This window comes from Ictidomys tridecemlineatus, chromosome 12, assembly GCF_052094955.1.
Source record: "Ictidomys tridecemlineatus isolate mIctTri1 chromosome 12, mIctTri1.hap1, whole genome shotgun sequence".
In the NCBI taxonomy this organism is placed as follows: domain Eukaryota; kingdom Metazoa; phylum Chordata; class Mammalia; order Rodentia; family Sciuridae; genus Ictidomys; species Ictidomys tridecemlineatus.
In genome coordinates this window covers 65,351,170-65,372,586 of record NC_135488.1, presented here as the reverse complement: position 1 = coordinate 65,372,586, position 21,417 = coordinate 65,351,170, and the positions used below count along the sequence as shown (strand labels likewise).

Sequence of the window (21,417 nt, the reverse complement as noted above, 5' to 3'; positions counted from 1 at the left end):
ATACTTAAGATGAAGTGTGTACATTGAAAACACAAAAACATAGTTAAAAGAAAGTAAAGATCACATAAATAAATGGGAAAATATAGCATGCTTATTGTGCTTTAGAAAATTCAGAATTGTAAATATGTTAAATCAACTCAAATTGAACCATAGTGTCAAAGCAATCTTGATCAAAATTTGAACTATTTTTTTAAGTGGAAATCAATAAATTGATTCTATAACTTATGTGCAAACATAAGGACTAAGAATTTTTTTAGTCTTGCAAAAGCAAACAACAACAGCAAAATTTGGGTGATTCTGAGTGATTTGAAGACATCATAGAGCTACTGTATTCAAAGAAGTATGCTATTGATGTAAAAATTAGACCGATCCATGGAATAGAACAGAGAATCCAGACATAAACTCATACTTTCAACATGAAGTAAGTTTCAGCTAAGGCTCCAATTCAGTCCAAGCAGAACCCCTTCTTCTTATAGGTCCAATCTACGTACAGGGCACAATTGCCATCACAAGAAGGTTTCCAAGCGGGACATTTTTGATCAGCAATTAATGAGATACAGGTTTTCAGCAAGTTTGACTCGCCAGCTTCAGTGTGTAGGCGAGAGCAAGAAAAAAAATTAAACTTTGATTTTTCTCCATGAATGTTTTGAGCATTTGCTTGTCAGCCCACATTTGATCTTTCTGATGAAAACTTTATTATTTTAATGTAATTTCTGAAAATTAAATAGTGCAGAGGCAAATAAAAAGACTTATTTTATAGCTCCAAGAGGAAAAAAAAAAGAAAGTTTCCATCCTGGATATGGGGAAGGAGGGATAGAAATGGTGATAGTTGAGCTAGACCTTGAAAGGGGAATAGTTCAACTTGCTGTTAGAGAAAGGCAAGGGGCTGACAATTCATGGTAAGCAAAGCACAAGAGAAGGCATGAGTCAGACTCTGATGTGGCTGGAATACAGGTGCATGACAGAGAGGCAGACCCAGCTGAGGAAACTGGAGATATTATTATAAAGGAACATGGATGCCATTCCAGTGCATTTGAACTTCATGTTGAGTTCTGCCAGGGAATGTTTCTAAGCATGGTAGAGTTATATTTATTTACAAATGCACTTTAGAGAGATAACTTTAGAGGAAATGGAGAAAATACGTTGAAATGTAAGAGACCCATGACTAGGGTGGTCAACTACACAGCAGGAGTGAATGTCCTGTGTGGGAAGCTGTCTCCAAGGCCAGACTCGAGGGGCATTTCTGAGATGTAATGACTATGTTCAAGTCACTAACTGAACATCAGGGTGGGAAGGCAGTGCTGATAGCAGCCTCTTGGTTTTCTAAGCAGATGTGTGGCACTATTATTGAGACATCTCAAGGATGTAGAAAACTGGATCAGTCTGATCAGAGCAGCTCATAAAACATGTTTTTCCTAAGCAAAATCATTATATGAAGGTCAGATAAAGGCAAGAAGGGGAAACTGTTCCCATATTCCTCCAAGAGCTAATCTCTAGAAGGCTAGATGTAGGCATAATTTTTCATCTGTGATCTTGTTTGGTTTTAGGGATTATTCTTTTTCTAAATCTGAGCAACGTCAATGTACCAAACACCCACACCCATGGCTCTGATTGGACCAGATGTTATCACAAATCATATTGAGTTTTTTGTGATACCTTCAACTTCAACAGATGATGAGTCAGATCAACTCCATGTCAAAGTATCTCAGAGATAGCTGCTTGGAAAGGCTTCCTGGTATGCCAGGTCATGGCACAGGTATAGGAAAAGGAGAAAGATAAGTCGTGGACTCCACCTGAGCACACCTATTTTGAGTAGAGCTGGTCACGTATAAATACAGGAAGGCTGCTCATCCAAGCTCATTCCTCACAGCTCCTCTGCTCCCCTGCATTCACAAAGACATGAAGTTCACAGTGAGTAGATATTTTTTTCCTTTTGGACTTATTACCATCTAACTGAGACTGTTAATAATCTGATAGAAGAGGTCTGCTTCTTACAGCAATGTTACCATGATAGAAAACCTTGAAAAAAATTCTCTTTCCTTTTCATGGATCATGGCCTTTATAGTTAACCTTCTCTATATAACTGTTCAGGTCTCTACATAGAACAAGAAGTCCCTACGTTTTAGAAAGTGCCTGATCTTTCCCCATTCTTGAGTTCCATCTTTAATCAAAACTCTTGAGCACGTTCCAGCCAGATAAAAAGCTAATTATCAAACTAACTGGGTAGTGACTTGCTGTCACATTCTTCAGCATGAGATGAATCTCTAAGTAAAGGAGGTTGGCCCTGCCAGGGCCCTGTCCATGGCCATTTCTTTGGGAAAACATGTGAAGCATGAAGCTGATAACTAGTCTCACCTGCAGTTCCAGGCGGAAGCCTAGGAATGTTGAGGTGGACCTCAAAATTCTGTCAGTGGTGTTCATAGTCCCCAATGTCCTAATGCAAATGGAGCTAGGATCAAATAATTTCATGTTTCAACACCCCAAACACTGGGGTGTTGAAAACTCTGCTTTATAATGGGTTTGCACATGTAAAATACTTGTTTGGAAATAAGTACTCTTAATAGAGGTGAGGTTTATAAAGGTGGGGGGGACTCTAGACATGGGTCAGAAGATCTGATTTCTAGTTCTGCTGTGAACAAGAGGCATGATTTTGGCCAAGTTCTTAGCCTCTACAGCTCAGTATCCTCATCTGTATAAAGATTACATTGTACTCAATGTTCTCTAAAATTTCTTCCACTCCTGACTTTTTAGGAGATGAATTTTTAACTCCTACTTAAACTGATAAGAAAAATAATAGAAATTTCTTAAACTAATGAAAATAATAAAAGTACTTCCACTATTAGGAGGAAGTATCCAGGATCAAATAGGAAAATGAGCATTTATTTTTCAGCTGTGATTTTTCAGAACTTGTAACCATTTTCCATTATTCTATTCATTTTAAAATGTATTCTTCATCCTTTTTTGATAAGTCTAAATTCAAAATTCTAATAATTATGTATTATATTAATAAAATTACTTATAATTCATTAACAATTCTATATTATTATTAAAATTGTATAAGGTTAAAAAACATTGTAGAGCAAGATGACTTACTATAGTGACACAAAATTATCCAATAGGGTTTATTTGAAGTTGGGATTTATGAAAAATAATGTTAATAGGGTATTTTAGAGTAAACTTTAGGGTATTTATAGTAAACTTTAGTAGAGATGATTTATTCTCCAGTTCCTGTTTGACTCCATTTCTGGTGTCTTGAATAGTTAATTTTTTCCTTTAGGTATTTCAAAATCTTCTAAAAAATATAAACATTTCAAGTCTATTTCAACAGAGTTTTATTTCTAGGATATTAATCAATGTTTTAAATATATTGTCTTTGGTAAAAAAAATAAATTTTTAACATTTCGAATAACCAAAGAAAGATAATATGCAAATCTAAAAGAAAGGGTAAGAAGAAAACACAGGTTGTTCATCACATTGGTTAAGTTGGTTCATAAATAAAGTTCATAAATTTGGATGGAGAAAGAAAGGAGAGAGTATATCATGTTGATGATTTTTTTGTGTGTATGATTTCAGATGATTCCTATTGGGCTTCTTGGACTCTTCATAGCGTCTGCTTTTGCTGACTATGTAAGTCTCATTCTTTCTGGTTTGTTACCAAAATGCATTTGCAGAGAACTGTGGTATTAAATCACTTTTAATTTCTTATAAACTTCAGAATATCAACATCAATGATGATGGCAACACTGCTGGAAGTGGGCAACAGACAGTGAGTGTCAACAACGAACACAACGTGGCCAATATCGACAATAACAACGGATGGAACTCCTGGAACACCCTCTGGGATTATAACACTGTAGGTAGCCAACGTGCAATTCCCATTCTATAAAAATGTGGTATTTTTTTTGTGTGTGTGTGTGTGTGTGTGTGTAACTCTGGAGTTATTTTCATGCATTTGTATTATCAAAAATATGTTAGAATGTAGTAAAATAGTATTTGTAAGTCTTTTTTTATTGGTTGTTCACAACATTACAAAGCTCTTGACATATCATATTTCATACATTAGATTGAAGTGGGTTATGAACTCCCAATTTTTACCCCAAATGCAGATTGCAGAAAATTTGGGGTTTTTTTAAAGCAAAAATTAATGTACCAGCTAACTAAAAAAAAAAAGAGAGAGAACTAAATACAGTAAATTCCACGTGCACATGAGCATATTAGTTATTTTTTATGTGTGTGATGCTCGGGATCTAATCCAGGCCTCATGCATGCCAGGCACGAGCTTTGCCACTGAGCCATATCCCCTGCCACAAGCATAGTAATTAAAAATGCCTATTTTCCTCACCCAATTTTACTTGCTAGCTATAACTACTATTCATAAGTGTTGCGCAATTAGTTATATAATTCAAACCATTGAAGAGTTATTAGAGTCAACTAGCTTCAAAAAATAGTAAGGGTATGAGGCAAATCATCTCTTTGCCTCGCCTGCAGATGCCCTCGATAATGACAAAAGACCTGTCTATTAGTACCACTGCCAATCATCTATCACAGTTTTCAGTTTTCTTCTAAAAAGACAGAAGTGGAACCTTCACTTCTAACTCCAAAGGATCAAAGGGGAAAACTAAAATATACTTGCCACTAGTTAAGAGACCCAAGTCTGTAATTAGCAGCCCCGTATTTTACAAACTTAGTACTTTTAAAAAGCAAATTCTTTATTGTTTCAGTTTTATCATCTGATCAGTGAGAAAATGACTTCCTGTCTTACTTGCTTCCTTGAAATGTCATGAGGATCAAAGGAAACTAAGATGTGATAGCTTTTGAAATTTTATTTCAGTAATATCGACATGTGTAAGTGCCTCTTCTGCCAGAATTGAGGATAACGCAATGAGCTAGATACTCACTCTTTTCCTTCAAGGAGCCTGTAGCTGACAAATGTCAGCAACAGATCACAGATCCACTGTGCTTATCCCAGTTCATCTGATCGTGGAATTCCACTTCCCTTTGCTGGTAGGACTGATCTCTAATAAGAAAAACTCCTTGGGGAACATACACTTCTCCCTCACCTTCTACCATCACCTTCTTTACCAGGGCTTCGCTGCAACCAGAATCTTTGACAAGAAGTCATGTATTGTGCATAAAATGAAAACTGATGTCATGCCCTCCATTCAAGCCCTTGATGCACTGGTCAAGGAGAAGAAGGTAAAGATAAGTTTTTCAACTTTTTCTCATAGGAAAACTTACAACCTCCAGTAAATTCTGAAGAGATCATATTCCCTCTGACCACAGTGTGATGTAGTGTATAGCACAAAGTGTACTTGGTAATTGCTTAAAGGGAGGAACCTATCCACAACAGTGGGGCTCACACAGGCCTCTAAAGAGCTGAGCAGAACACTTGATGACCTCGACTGATACGCAACAAAGTTCCAGTCACATCAATGCAAGCCCTGGGAAATTCTCCACAGACACGTTTCTGCAAGAGTTAGTTAAGGTTATCAGATTTAGCAAATAAATATAAAAGATATCCAGTTAAATATGAGTTTCAGATACACAGTAGATTGTTTATAAGTATGTCCTGTAATATTTGGGATATGCTTACAATAAAGAATGATCTGTGTCTATCTGAAATTCAAATGTGCCTGGCTGTCCTATATTTTAGGTGGCAACTATCATTGAGGTAGATGGAAAGAGAGGATCCACGGTTTCTTAAGTGTTGGTCTGAGTTCATATTACTCCTATAACTGATAAATAGGTGCCTTTCATTAACAAGGCAGAGAAAAATAAATCAACCACATTCCTGGAAGTTGATTATCACATGGCCCAATCCAAGGAATCTAAGATGACCAAATGAGGTCCAAGTTTCAGAATACATTTAGCCTCAGAGTTCTGTATTTATGAGATAAATCAGCCAATGCTTTTAGAAATATAGAGATAAATAAAACTGGAATTGGCTCTTATTCATCTTGATTTCTGAAAAACCTATAGTCAAGGAATCCCCCTGTTGGCTTTGTACCCCTTTAAGTCCACAAAACACTGGCTTGGCATTCATACTCTCTCTTTCTTCCTTTCTGCATGCCTTCTTCATGCTCAGCTTCAGGGTAAAGGACCAAGAAAACCATCTCCCAAGGGTCTGATGTACTCAGTCAACCCTAACCAAGTTGATGACCTGAGCAGATTTGGAAAAAACATTGCTGGCATGTGCCAGGGGATTCCAACCTATGTGGCTGATGAGATTCCAAGTGAGTATGCTCCCTCCTGTACATTCCAAGTTAGCGCTGGCAAAATGACCAGACTATCTAGGACATGTCCATAGTGGAGGCCAGTCACCCAGGAATGTCATCAAGGCTACCAATTGTTAGCATTCTATTCCAGGCACTGTTCCACCATGCTGTAAATGTGTTAATTCATTTGTTCCTCACAACAATCTTATATTACAAGTTCAATGGTCAGTTCTACCTTATGAATAAGGAAACTGAGGTACAGAGAAAGAACTCAAAGTTCTCGCCTGGGTCAATCCCAAGCATTTTGGTTCTGGATTCTGTGCTCTTGGTTCAATATTCTTTATGGAATATTGCCTTTCAGGGGTGGATCCAGAATAAACTCTAGGCATATTCAAAAGAATGCATGAAATAACTAAATGAAAAAGAATGCCATTAGAATCTACTCACTCTCTATAGCTCAGATTATTGCTTAATTTCTGGTTAAAGAATAGTTTCCACCAAAACAAAGTGTCCATCTAGGACCCTAATCCAACAGCAACTTTCCAGATCTCTGAATTTAGTAGTTTTATTTTGATATATAGAGAGACAGATAGATAGGTAGACAGACAGACAGACAGATGGATTGATCTTGAAATTAATGCATAGCTAGTTTGTAAAAAGCATGACTTGCATCCATCCCCCCAAAGAGTCCTTGAACAGTAATTGATATAGACTTTTTTCTTTTTATCAGGAGCAAACATGTTTTTTTACCTAAGAAAGTGCTACAGTGCTGACATACTCTGGATTCTGAACATTGCCTTCTGTGGAAGCACAGTGGAGAACTAAAACATATATTTTAAAGACACTCTGGATTTAGTCATCAGAGTATGCTATGTCGAAAAATATGGGTCCTAATGTTTTTTATCATGTCATTCTGAAATGGTTTCTGCTAGTTGTGTTTGGTTTCCTTAAGCTTCAATAAACCCATTTAGCACTGAATTCAGTTTATACTAACATTCCTTATGATTTCTATGGGGAAGGGACAGGATCATAGGTCTTGTGGTGGTGGCAAGCGGTTGGAGTGCATTGAACCCACTGTTATCCTTACTCAAAACCTGTCCCCTATAAAGAACCCCTTCAGATGCTTTAGATACTGCTAACCATAGCCCTGGGAATGGTTCCAAAACTGTCCAACTGCTCTGAAGGCTGCTCTATAGCTAGTATGCAAAGGAATATTTCAGATCAGCAGACAAAAATCCACTCAAAAGTAGCCCAAGCCCTAAAGGAAGGTCCATTGCCAGAATCTAGGAATATCTAAAATAATCCAAGGGGAAGAAGAGCAGCTGGATATCAAAGAGAATCAAACCAGGAGCTCTATAGACACCAAGACCCAAGACTGCTTTCCTCTCTCCCTGAAGCCACATCTCCCCTCTTCTCTGTTCCTCTCTCAATTCCATTTCCCTCTTCTTTTCATCCTGAAGATGGATTTTTCTGTGCTCATAGCAGAAGATAGCTGAACCAGAAGGTCAACTTCACCTTCCATGGTACATGTCTTTCCAGTTCAAGGGATAATGTTTAAGGATGAATCTCAATTCCAATTTTTCTTGACCCTGTTTGATTCAGCTATCCACAACCTCCATTTGTTGATGGCCTGGAGAGACCATGAAGTCACATGGTTCCCATATGGTGCAGAGTCTCCAGAGGTGGAGGATGATCTCAGAGAAAATAGATTTCAAATGTTATATATTACAACATGATAATACAGTTCATTTATAAAAGATGCCCCTATATATTTTTTTAAACTCTTTGATGCCATAAGAGGAAATTTAATCCATTAGCGTGTAATTGGTAAGATAACCCTAAATAACCCCAACAAACAAAACTAAAGATATTGATTCACACCACCTGGGGAATGCTAATATGTACCAATATGTACCAAGTTATATACCTGACTTTTGGGAAGTGATAAACCTATGTTTTATAGGAGAACTGTCTAGTCATTAATTCAGAATAAAAAATTAAATTCACAGAGAAGTAATAAAAATTCTGGATCATACACACCCATCAAGATATACAAAGAAAAAGTAAAAGAATTGCAAAGAAAATTAAAGTATGTAACTAGCCTAATTGAAGATTTTAACATATACCTTTCAGTAACATACAGAGGAAGCAGTTAAACATACAAACAATTTAAACTTAATTAACCAGCATATTTTAATGAACATATATAGAACACTACAGAATACATATTCTTAAGAATATATGGGACATTTATAAATAATGATCACATGCTGATACATAAATCAAATCTCAAAAAATTTCAAATCATTGGCCTCATAAAGGACACATTTTTCTGGTCACAATTTAATTTAAATAGACTAAATATTCCCCTCCAAACAAAACAAAATAACTCCATTTATTTTGGAATTATGTAGCATACTTCTAAATAATTTAAGACCTAAAAAATTCATAATCAAAAGTACAATACACTTATAACTTTGAAATAATAAAAGCCCTGCATATAAAACCTAGATAAGTAGTATATAGACCCCTGTGTAGTAGAAATTTATAGCCTTGAATCCTCATTTTAATAAAAGGAGAAAGGCTGAACATTGATTTAGTCTTTCAGCTTTAAAAATGAGGAAAAAGCATAACATATAATATATCCAAAATAAGCAATAGGAAAGATACTAATATAAGAAATTAATAAAGTGGAAAACATACATCCAATAATAGTAAGGCTCAACAAAGTGAAAATCATGATTCTTTGAAAAAGTATAAAATTGAAAAAAAAATAAAAGTATAAGTCACAAAGAAAGCAATACAAGGAATAGTAAAATAGACTAAGCTACATACAGATGCCATAGATATTAAGATATTAGTAAGATGATATTGTCAATGACTTTATTTCAATATATTTGAACACTTGGGTCAACTGAATTTCTAAAAATAGTACCTTTCTAAAGCTGACTCTGAGGCTGGGGTTGTGGCTCAGTGGTAGAGAGCCTAACCCTTACATGTGAGGCACTAGGTTCAATCCAGAGCACCACATAAAAATAAAATAAAATAAAGTTATTATATCCATCGACAACAAAAATATTTTTTAAAAAATAGAAAACCTAAAAAAAACTGACTCTGGAAGAAATAGAAAGTCTGAATAGTTCTTTTTTTAAAAAAAAAATTTTCTTAGTTGTAGATGGACACAATACCTTTATTTTGTTTATTTATCTTTATGTGGTGCTGAGGATCGAACCCAGTGCCTTACGAGTGAGGCAAGCACTCTACCGCTGAGCCACAACCCCAGCCCCTGAATAGTTCTATATAATCAGTAAAAAAAAAAAATTGGGAGGCTGGGATTGTGGCTCAGCAGTAGAGCGCTTGCCTAGCATGGGCGGGACCCGGGTTCAATCCTCAGCAACACATAAAAATAAAGGCATTGTGTTGTGTCCATCTATACCTAAAAAATAAATATTAAAAAATAAATAAATAAAATTTTTTTAAAAAAATAAAACTGGTTCAGAAGTTTAAAAGATTCACAAAACAATTCCAGGCTGATTCCAAGATGGTAGGCAAGAAGAAGGCTGCATTTTGTGTCGTTCTGAGACCTGGGATTCAAGTAGTGGGAATACTGTTTCTCTGGGAGTGATTAGAGGACCCCCAACAGCTGCTCTCACACAGGAATCATCCTGGCCTCAGTGTCAGTGCAGGACTCTTGGCCGCTCATCCAAGAAGGTTCTCCACGTGCCAAGTAGGACCACCAGCATGAGCACTTGCACAGGACCCTTGGCCTCCCACCCCTGCAGGAATCCTGGACACTGATCCCGCACAAGATACCCAGATATTCAGCAAAGGAACTCCAGCAGCCACTCCTGTGTGGACCCCCATCTACCAACATGAGGCTCCTCCAGTCACCTCCATCTTGGGGCACTACAACCACTGCCACAGTCCCCTACACACTGTAGCCTTCACTGGGTTCAGTGACAGCCACCAGCCACAATAATGCACATCATAGAGGTGCATCTCTGAACACATTGCTCAAGGACACCACTCGGCCCTGCCCAACCCGACACCCGAACACTGAAAGCAGCCACCTCCATCTTGGGACACCTTCATTGACACCTTTAGTTGGAGCAACTCCCAGCTAGGAGCACCAGTTGGGGCTTAGAAACAATATCAAATTACAAAAAGTCCCCAACTCCTCCCCGCTCCCAGCTGCTAACCCAGCACAGTGCCTGCGGCTATGCGACCAGTAGTAGTTCACAAAACCAGGTTGTAAAACCAGGTCCTGAACTTCCCCAAAAAAGCAGCCCTCTGCACAGGTCCCAGAGCACAGCCCACAAGACCTCTGGAGAGAAGGGCTTCTGATTGGGAAGTAGAAAGGGACAGGGTGAGAGAGAGGTAGTATAGAGACTAAATTAGAGACCAGGAATTGTGAGGTCTACAGGCAATATAAGGAGATAAGATCAGGTGCCCACATCACATGAGTGGGCCCCAAAGGAGATCCTTGAGGTGCAGTCTCCCACCGGGGACTGGGAAGTACCTCCAGGAGCCACACCCCTAAGACCAACCCTCCCACCCTACAACCTTCACCATCTTGAGGGTGGAAATACCAGCAAACAACAGACAACCCCACCTATTGGATGAGAAGGAAAACTGGAAAGACACTGATCTCCAATAAAAACAATCCTTTTATCTTCCTTTGAGATTATTTTTTCCTCTCTCTCTATGCCTATCCTCATATCCCCAACATTTGTGAAACCAAATATTTTTATGAATTAGGCTACTGAGAATGGGGATGTCTGAATAGTATATTACAGTGGTGTTGTATGTTCTTTTATCTCCTATTTTTACAATTTTTACTTTTTTAATATTTATGTTTGTTTGGTTTTTGTACTCTACTGTCTTCCCACTTACTTGTCTCCCCCAAATCACTTTCTCTTCTCCTTCTACTAACCAACATCTTTAGATTCCTCTTTCACACTTTCTAAGATCTAATAACTATATCCTCACTTCTTACCCCTCAAACATCTCACCCTACACTTCACCCTGGTCCTTTGTCCACCATCAGAAACTGTAGGCCTTTTTGCAACCCTATTGTTTATATTGTAGATAATAATTGAATTTACTATTTATGTATATTGGAACAAACCCATAAGCATCTTTATAACAGCTATTTGGTTTAAGGTTGAATATTGTTTGAATTGGGATCTGTTCACATTGTTCTCCTCCCTTAAAGGAGAGGTATTAGAAACCTGCAGGGACACTATAAGCCTGTAGGGAAAAAACTGTAATGCCTCAGATCAATAATGCTAGAAGGGAAGACTCATGAACAACAAGAAAAATTTAGGGAAGAAAGTTCCCCCAATAAACCAAGATATTACATTACTAGAACCCATGGCTATCACAACAGAAGGAAATACAGAGAAGGAGTTCAGAATGTACATAATTAAAATGTTCTGTGAACTAAAGGATGATATAAGAGAGCAAATACATGCAGCAAAAGATTGCTTTGATAAAGAGCTTCGTGAGCAAATACAGGAAGCAAAAGATTACTTCAACAAGGAGATTGAGGTTCTGAAAAAAAAGAGAAATCCTTGAAATGAAAGAAACAATAAATCAAATTAAAAGCTCAATATAAAGCATCACCAACAGACTAGATCACTTGGAAGACAGGATCTCAGACAATGAAGACAAAATATAGAATCTTGAAAAGACTGTTGGCCACATAGTGAATGAAGATGGTAAGAAACCATGAGCAGAACTTTTAAAAATCATGGAATAACATAAAAAGACCAAATTTAAGAATTATTGGGATAGAGGAAGGCATAAAATTCCAAACCAAAGGAATGAAAAATCTATTCAATGAAATAATAGTAGAAAATTTTCCAAACATGAAGAATGAATTGGAAAATCAAATGCAAGAGGCTTACAGGACACCAAATATACAAGATCACAATAGAGTCACACCAAGTCACATTATAATGAAAATGCCTAGCATGAAGAATAAAGAGAGAATTTTAAATGCCACAAGAGAAAAGAATCAGATTACACATAGGGGCAAACCAATTAGGATATCTGCAGATTTTTCAACCCAGACTCTGAAAGCCAGAAGATCCTGGACAATATATACTGAGCTCTGAAGGAAAATGGATGACAACCAAAAATATTATATACAGAAAAATTAAACTTTATATTTGATGATGAAATAAAAACCTTCCATGATAAACAAAAGTTAAAAGAATTTATAACTAGAAAGCCTACACTACAGAACATCCTTGGCAAAATATTCCACAAGGAGGAAATTAAAAACAATAATGAAAATCAGCAAAGGGAGGTATTACACTAAAAGAAATACTAATCAAAGGAGAAACAAAGTCAAGCTAAATAAAAAAATTAATAAACAAATACAACCAGGAATACAAATCATGTCTCAAAAATAACACTGAATGATAATGGCCAAAATTCACCAATCAAAAGACATAGACTGGTGGATTGGATTAAAAAAAAAGTTCAACAATATGCTGTCTCCAAGAAACTCATCTCATAGAAGAAGACATGTACAGATCGAAGGTAAAAATGTTGGGAAAAAGCATACCACTCACATGGACTGCATAAACAAGCAGGAATTTCCATCTTCCTGTGAAATAAAGTAGACTTCAAGCCAAAGTTAATCAAAACGGATAAAGAAGGATATTACATACTGCTTAAGGGAATCATACATCAACAAGACATAACCATTATTAATATATATACCCCCAAACAATGGAGCATTTACATTCATCAAACAAACTCTTTTCAAGTTCAAGAGTCAAATAGACCACAACACAATAATTCTGGGTGACTTTAACACCCTTTTTCACCACTAGATAGATCTTCCAAACAAAAGCTAAACAAAGAAATGTAGAACTCAATAATACAATAACTTAGACTTAATAGACATATATAGAATATTTCATCCATTAATGGGTGAATACAGTTTCTTCTCAGCAGCACATGGATCCTCCTCTCAAATAGACCATATATTATGCCACAAAGCAAATTTTTGCAAATACAAAAAAAAATAGAGATACCACCCTGCATTCTATCAGATCATAATGAAATGAAATTATAAATCAATGATAAAACAAAAAATAGAAGTTACTCCAATACCTGGAAACTAAATAATATGCTATTGAATGAACAATGGGTTGCAAAAGATATCAAAGAAGAGATTAAAAAATTATTAGAGGTAAATGAGAACATTGATACAACATACTGAAATATCTGGGATTCTATGAAGGCAGTACTAAAAAGAAAGTTCATTGCATGGAGTTCATTCCTTAAAAGAAGAAAATGTCAACAAATAAGTGACCTAACATTACATCTCAAAGCCCTAGAAAAAGAAGAACAAATGAACGCAAAAAGCAGTAGAATACAGGAAGTAATTAAAATCAGAGCTGAAATCAATGAAACTGAAACAAAAGAAACAATTGAAACCACTGACAAAACAAATTCTTTGGTTCTTTGAAAAAATAAATAAAATTGATAAACCCTTAGCCATGCTAATGAAGAGAAGGAGAGAGAAAACTCAAATTATTAACGTCGGTGATGAAAAAGGAAATATCATGACCAACACTACAGAAATACAGAAGATAATTAGAAATTATTTTGAAAATTTGTACTCTAATAAAGTAGAAAATATGAAGGCATCAACAAATATCTAGAGTCATATGATTTGCCCAAACTGAATAAGGATGAAATACACAGTTAAACAGATCAATTTCAAACAATGAAATAGAAGACACCATCAGAAGCCTACCAACCAAGCCTATCCATGACCAGATGGATACACATCTGAGTTCTACAAGACCTTTTAGAAGAACTAATACCAATACTCCTCAAATTATTTCATGAAATAGAAAAAAAGGGAACACTTCCAAACTCATCCTATGAGGCCAATATCACCCTGATTCCCAAACCAGACAAAGACAAAGAAAGAAAACTTCAGACCAATATCTCTAATGAACATAGATGCAAAAATTCTTAATAAAATTCTGGCAAATCAAATACAAAAACATATCAAAAAGATAGTGCACCACGATTAACTGGGGTTCATCCCAGGGATGCAAGGTTGGTTCAACATATGGAAATCAATAATTTAATTTATCACATCAATAAACTTAAAGATAACAAGCATCTGATCATCTCAATGGATGCCAAAAAAGCATTTGACAAAATACAGCACCCCTTTATATTCAAAACACTAGAAAAACTGGGGATAACAGAAACATATCTCAACATCATAAAGGCTATCTATGCTAAGCCCCAGGCCAACATCATTTTAAATGGAGAAAAATTGAAAGCATTCCCTCTAAAAACTAGAACAAGACAAGGATGCCCTCTTTTACCACTACTATTTAACATAGTTCTTGAAACTCTAGCCAGAGCAATTAGACAGATGAAAGAAATTAAAAGGATACACATAGGAAAAGAAGAACTCAAATTATTATTATTTTCCAATGATATGATTCTATATCTAGAAGAACCAAAAAAATTCCACCAGAAAACTTTTAGAACTATTAAATGAATTTGGCAAAGTAGTAGGATATACAACCAACACTCATAAATCAAAGGCATTTCTGTACATCAGTGACAAATCCTCTGAAAGAGAAACTAGAAAAACTACCCCATTTACAATAGTCTCAAAAAAATAGTAAAATACTTGGGAATCAACAAAATAGGTGAAAGACTTCACAATGAAAATTACAGAACTCTAAAGCAAGAAATTAAAGAAGCCCTTAGAAGTTGGAAAGATCTCCCTTGTTCTTGGATAGGTAGAATTAATATCATCAAAATGACCACACTACCAAAAGCACTATACAGATTTAATGAAATTCTAATCAAAATTTCAATGGCATTCCTTGTAGAAATAGAAAAAGCAGTCATTAAATTCATCTGGAAAAATAAGACCCAGAATAGCCAAAGCAATCCTTAGCAGGAAAAGTGAAGCAGGTGGCAACACAATACCAGATCTTAAACTATACCACAGAGCAATAGTAACAAAAACATTTTAGTATTGGCACCAAAATAGACTTGTAGACCAATGATACAGAATAGAAGACACAGAGACAAGCCTATAAAAATATATTTATCTCATATTAGACAAAGGCACCAAAAACATATTGGAGAAAGGATAGCCTCTTCAACAAATAGTACTGGGAAAACTGAAAATCCATATGCAACAAAATGAAATTAAGCCCCTAACTCTCACCATGCACAAAACTCAACTCAAAGTGGGATCAAGGACCTAGGAATTAAACCAGAGACCCTGCTGCACCTAATAGAAGAAAAAGTAGGCTCAAATCTTCCTCATGTTGGATTAGGCCCCAATTTCCTTAATAAGACTCCTATAGCACAAGAAATAAAATCAAGAATCAATAAATGGGGTGGATTCAAAGTAAAAAGTTTATTCTCAGCAAAAGAAATAATCAATGAGGTGAATAAAGAGCCTACAGAATGGGAGGAAATTTTTACCACAAACACATCAGACAGAGCACTAATCTCTAAGATATATAAAGAACTCAAAAATCTTAACACTAAAAAAAGCAAATAACCCAATCAATAAATGGGCCATGAAATTCAACAGATACTTCTCAGAAGAGGAGAATCAATCAACAAATATATGTTCAACATCTCTAGTAATTAGAGAAATGCAAATCAAAACTATTCTAAGATTTTATCTCACTCCAGTCAGAATCGCAGCTATTAAGAATGCAAACAACAATAAGTGTTGGTGAGGATGTGGGGAGAAAGGCACACTCATACATTACTGGTGGGACTGCAAATTGGTGCAACCAATAGTGAAAGCAGTATGGAGATTTCTTGAAAACCTTGGAATGGAACCACCATTTGACCCAGCTACCCACTCCTCGGTTTATGCCCAAAGGGCTTTAAAACAAGATACTATAGTAATACAGCCACATTAATGTTTGTAGAAGCACAGTTCAACAATAGCTAAATTGTGGAACCAACCTAGTTGTTCTTCATTAGATGAATGGATAAAGAAATTGTGGATAAACACACATAATGGAATATTTATTCAGCATTAAAAGAGAATAAACTCATGGCATTTGCAGGTAAATTGATGAAGTTGGAGAATATTATGCTAAGTGAAGTAAGCCAATCCCAAAAGCAAATTCTGAATGTTTTCTCTGATATGAGGATGTTGATCCATAATGCGGATGTGGGGGATAGCATGGTAGGAACGGAGGAACTTAGATACAGTAAAGGGGAAGGAAGGGAAGGGGGGGCAGGGGTTAGAAAAGACAGTGGAATAAGATGGACATCATTACCCTAACCACATGTATGAAGACACGAATGGTGTGACTCTACTTTGTGTACAACCAGATATGAAAAATTGTGCTCTATATGTGTACTATGAATTGAAATGCATTCTGCTGTCATATATAACAAATTAGAATAAAAAAATCAATTTTTAAAAATTCCAAGCTAATATGGTTTTTTACAGAAAATCTAATATACATTGGTCTGATGATACAGATTTTCCTTCTCTTATACAAACTATTCAAGTGTATAGGAAAACAAGAACCATATTCATTTCATGAGAATATTACTAACTTGACTCCAATGGCAAAAATGAGTAAGAAACCATCTTTCTAGGTTTTTTGATACCTGTTAACAATTACATTCCAGAAATATGTGAATTTGCTCACCCAGCACCTATTGTATGAAGGCGTGTCCTTCATCAAGCTCTCACTGTCCCTCAGGGTGTGAGGTAGCTGGGGCAGACATCATGGTGCCATATGGAAACTGAACCTTAGCCAGGCAAAGGGATTCATGCAGAACCACATAGCTATTCGTAAATGCTGAAGGACCACGGGCTGAGCCTCATTTGGCTCTGTGAGTCCAGCATTCTACTCTGACACCTTCATTCAAATGGGGAACAAGAATGGGTTATAAAAAAGAGAGCTTTTATCTGCACCAGTATTAAAAACTAAGTCTTAGATGAAGGCTAACTTTTCTGTTCATTGTGAAGAACATCAAACATCAGCGCTTTAGGGCACATGCATTCATATAACCCAAACACACACATGCATTTGTGTGTGTGTATTCACACACACACAGAGAGTTGATCTCAATAAGAGCAATGTCCACCCAGGGTCTTTTAAGTTCTCTAGCCACAGAAGGCAGTCAAATCAACAATGCTCTCTTTTATGCCTGAGAAAAACAGATGGACCCTCCCTCCTCCGTTTTTCATCTCTTCAGTGGAAGTTGCTCAGGAATCTGAAACAGCATAGCAACCTCAGCACACACACACACACACACACACACACACACACACACACACACACACGACAAGATCAAATCTGAGGAAACTCCAAGGAAGAAATTCAGACAAGAGGCATTTCTACTTAAGTCTTTCAAAACCAATGCCTTCCAGCACCCCCATCCCACCCTACAAGGTCCATCAGAACAAGGCCATACCTGCCTTAACGCATCTCCTGTGCAGCAGACAGTGTGGTGATAGGTTAATCAGAGTTCAATTCAAAAACTGGTCTCTAGCCAAATTAATTAACTTCTCAGGACCTTGGTGGGATGGGGGGAACAGAGCTAACAGTCAACTGTTACAAACAACCATGAAACTTCACCAGCATTCAAATAAGAAGCATTTTCTACCTATCTGTGGTCAGCTAGCTGGGAACCGCCTGATTGAGGCTTGATTAGCTGAACACCTCTTCTTCAAGCTGGGGTCCAACTGGCTCCAGTCTGTTCCATGTGCCTCATTCTGGATTATTCCAAGTAGAAAAGGCATCCCATGCCAGAGAGGAATCCTTCTCATGGCATTACAAAAGTGCCAGAGAGTGTGTTCATATGTAGAAGCACATTTGAAATCTATTTTCAACACATCTACTATTACCCCATGGACCAAAGTAGGTCATAGAGTCAAGGTAGAGGTCAAGGTACAGAGATGTAGCCGTTTTGTGCTTTTCTCGTGTGAGAGACAGTGAATGAGCCATGACAAAGACATGGATCCAGGGAGCAGTGAAAGATTGGAGCTGAAAATTCAGTCTGCCCCAATATTTCATGTGGTTGTTGAGAAGATTAAATGTAATAATGTATGCATAGGTGTTGATGTAGAAAATGCATTTAATAACTACTCATTTCCTTCCATTATATACAATCCAGGGCTATCACTGTCATGCTCTGGCGAAAGTCTGTCTAGGCTGGTGTAACCAACCAAATATGGCCTCCATCAATTCCTTCCCTCTCCCTACAGGCATGCTTCCTTGAAAAAAGTAGAGTCTAATTTGCTCTCCCTTTGAATCTCCACTGGACTTAGTGACTTCCTTTGACCAGAGGAGAGATGCAGAAATGACTTTTTGAGACTTCTGAGGGTAAGGCATGAGAAGGCTTGTAGCCTCTGCCCAAGTCCGTTGGAATGCTCCCTCTTGGATAACTCCCTTTGGGAACCCAGTTGCCAAGCTGTTAGAAGTCCATGCCACATGAGGAAGTCACGTGTACATGTTAAGATTTACAGTCCAGCTGAACTCCCTCCAACAGCCAGCGTCAACTGCCATCCATGCGAGTGGGCTGTCTTGGACATCCAGCACAGCTGATTCTTTACAAGGCTGTAGCCCATCTGAATCTTGCTGCAAGCACAAGAGAGATCCCTAGTCAACTCTGATAACCCTGGGAAATAATATACACTGTTATTTTAAGCCCATCTTTGGGAGGAGTTTATTTTGTAGCAGTAGGCAACAAGAAAGCTGGCCAATAGCAATATCTCCACTGGCCACTGAGGCCATGCAGGACCCTGGTGCACAGAGACTCTGCAACTCTACAACCTTACCTCTCACCCCAAACTCCACAGAGCTGACTTCTGGTGCTGATCCTGTCTGCTCTTTCCAGGACAATGGAAGCTCTTTGACAAGGATTAGAGCATTAACCCAGCTCCATTTTCAGCCGCTTCAAGGGTCTGCAAAGGTACCCACGTGTGAGAAGCACTCAGGATCAATTTGGCAACAACTGAGGAAGAAGTGGACAAGTGAAGGTTCAAGTTCTTCCAGGGGCTGAAAGGAGAAGGCTACTCTGAATTCTGCATGTATATTTCCCAACTCTCCTCCTTCAAGGAGACTCAGAATGACTCAAACTCAGACCGAAAGGACTCTGATTTTCAATTAACAGATGATCTTTGCCTGAGACTGCAAGTGTAACCTGATGCCACATTCAAGAGGGATTTGAGAACTGATTCCCCAGAATTCTGCACTGACCTCTCCTATTTCACAAGCTCCAAGGAACACAAGCCTATGGGCAGACATGTGGCTAGACAAGGTCTGAACCTCAGAAAGGCCCCGGAGGATCTGGCAGCAGTTCAGCAACCCTTGATTCCCACCCTTCAGAACATGGGAGATGTTCATAGGAACCGGTCAATCTGCCGGGAAACGAAAGCAATTATTCTTTTATTCAAATAACTCTTCCTTGTTTGTTTGTTTTGGACATCTGCTGTGTAAAAGTAATTTTACAGGAAGTAAAAAAGCAACTCTGTATCTGAATTCAAAGGTCTTTTACCTTTACATCAGATAGTCAAAGGAAGACATCTCGTCATCCACTTACCTAAACACGGTGGCTAAACTGTCACGAAAAGGATTTACAACATTTAGATAGATTGCAAACTTATGATTCAAAAACCCAATTTCCTGGCAGCAGAATGAAAAAAAAAATAGCAAAGCTAAGCACTATTTTGTAAATGAAATCCAGAAATTCTAGTTCCCAGGAATTCTACTAGTGAAAGAGAAGGGGGGGGGATTATCATGTTTAAGCTTAATCTTTCAAAACTTCTCCAACTCTTTGCCTTCCCACTCACAGATTTGTCAACATCCTGTCCTTCACCTCCAGCCTTGAATTGGAAGGAAGTGTGTAGGCAAATAAACCTAGACTTCATCCCAGCTCTCTCCATCCAGGGACACAGATCATTAACAAAGGCATTTATTTGCCTTCTCTGAGTCTCAGGTTTTCACTCATGGAATGAGGATCATAATATTGAGATCACAGTCGTTGTATTAAATGTTGTGAGTATTAAATTAGCATTCACGAGTCCCCAGCAGATTTCCTATCATATAGCAATTCACTTCCCAGATCAATGCTAACCCCTTCTCTGTTCCCTGGATCTCAAGCCCCCCCACCCCACCCTTTCTCTCTCTCTCTGTCCCTCATTGTCAGTCTGTATTTCCTGGCTTCTTTTCCCATCATAGATACCCATTTAAACACTTCCCAACATAGAAAAAGAATCATGCAAATAAGCAAATACAAAAATACCCTCTTCCACCAGCTCGACCCCAGCATTGCCCTCTGCATCTTCACAGTGAACTTCTTCGCACACTAACTGTGTCCACCGTCTTCCTTTCCCTTTACATTTTTTGGTTTGGCTTTAAACACTATTTGACTTGTAAAATTTACTCCTCAGCGCTCATCTACATGAGCATTTTTCATAAAGCCATTATAACCAAAGTATCTTTTTCATGGAAAATGCACCATGAACACTTCCTTCCTCATGTTTTACCGTCTTCAGATTTTTTTCTGCAGGGGCTACATAGTATACCATTTTGTTACTCACTCAAAACTTTTAAAGTCATTCTAATATTGAACATTATTTTACTTTCTAATTATAACTGCTGGGTTGTGTGTGTATGTAAATATATACATATGTGTAAAATATAGAGTAACAAACATTAAAGAGAAGGTATCGTATGTTATTATCATATGCGCCACATTTTAGTGTATCTTGTATATGATTTTTAAGTGTTATCTTTGAGTGTTTATAAATTATGCTCTCTATATATTTCAACTTTTTCGATTTTTTAGGCTGTATAAGCATTCCATCTATTATTATATAGTTCACATGGGTTGTTGCTTTTTAACATGACTTGACCTTCCTTTGTGCCAATAGTTGGATAGGACAAAGCAAGATTCCTTAACAGAATTGTGAGAAATTTTTACTTTAAATAATAAATGCACTTAGTTGAAAAGTCAAATTATTCACAAGTCTTCAAGCAAATACTCCCATTTTCTGCTCCCCATTCTCCTAATTCTTATCTCCTTTCCACAGTTCTAGCTAATTCTTCTGTCACCTACATGTTGTTTTTAAAGGATGTGTATGCACTGTTATAGTTTGATGTATCAAGTTCAGACATTATCTATTGCCTTTCTATTTTAGAAAGATAGC

At 37.2% G+C, this 21,417-nt stretch overlaps 2 protein-coding genes across 3 annotated transcripts in view; one reads left to right on the top strand and one right to left on the bottom strand.

Moving 5' to 3' along the window:
- Positions 1-21,417, bottom strand: part of Gkn2 (gastrokine 2) — a 72,708-nt gene that overhangs the window by 23,520 nt on the left and 27,771 nt on the right. Inside the window, exon 2 of one of the 2 annotated variants that reach the window (XM_078029081.1) lies at positions 1,657-1,883. The gene's annotated coding sequence lies outside the window, so the exon portion shown is untranslated. Of the gene's footprint in view, positions 1-1,656; positions 1,884-19,044; positions 19,301-21,417 lie in introns of those variants that run through there. The other variant, XM_021724363.3, reaches the window with a different exon arrangement.
- Gkn1 (gastrokine 1) lies at positions 1,900-7,138 on the top strand. The gene is made up of 6 exons (XM_005322099.3): positions 1,900-1,911; positions 3,574-3,627; positions 3,716-3,853; positions 5,086-5,196; positions 6,086-6,233; positions 6,946-7,138. Exons 1-6 carry the CDS (start codon positions 1,900-1,902, stop codon positions 7,038-7,040), a joined length of 558 nt encoding a protein of 185 aa, XP_005322156.1. The 3' UTR covers positions 7,041-7,138.

Coding starts and splice junctions, on each gene's coding strand:
- Gkn1 (XM_005322099.3), top strand. Junction 5,197..6,085: donor CACTGGTCAAGGAGAAGAAG/GTAAAGATAAGT, acceptor CTTCATGCTCAG/CTTCAGGGTAAAGGACCAAG. Junction 6,234..6,945: donor TGTGGCTGATGAGATTCCAA/GTGAGTATGCTC, acceptor TCTTTTTATCAG/GAGCAAACATGTTTTTTTAC.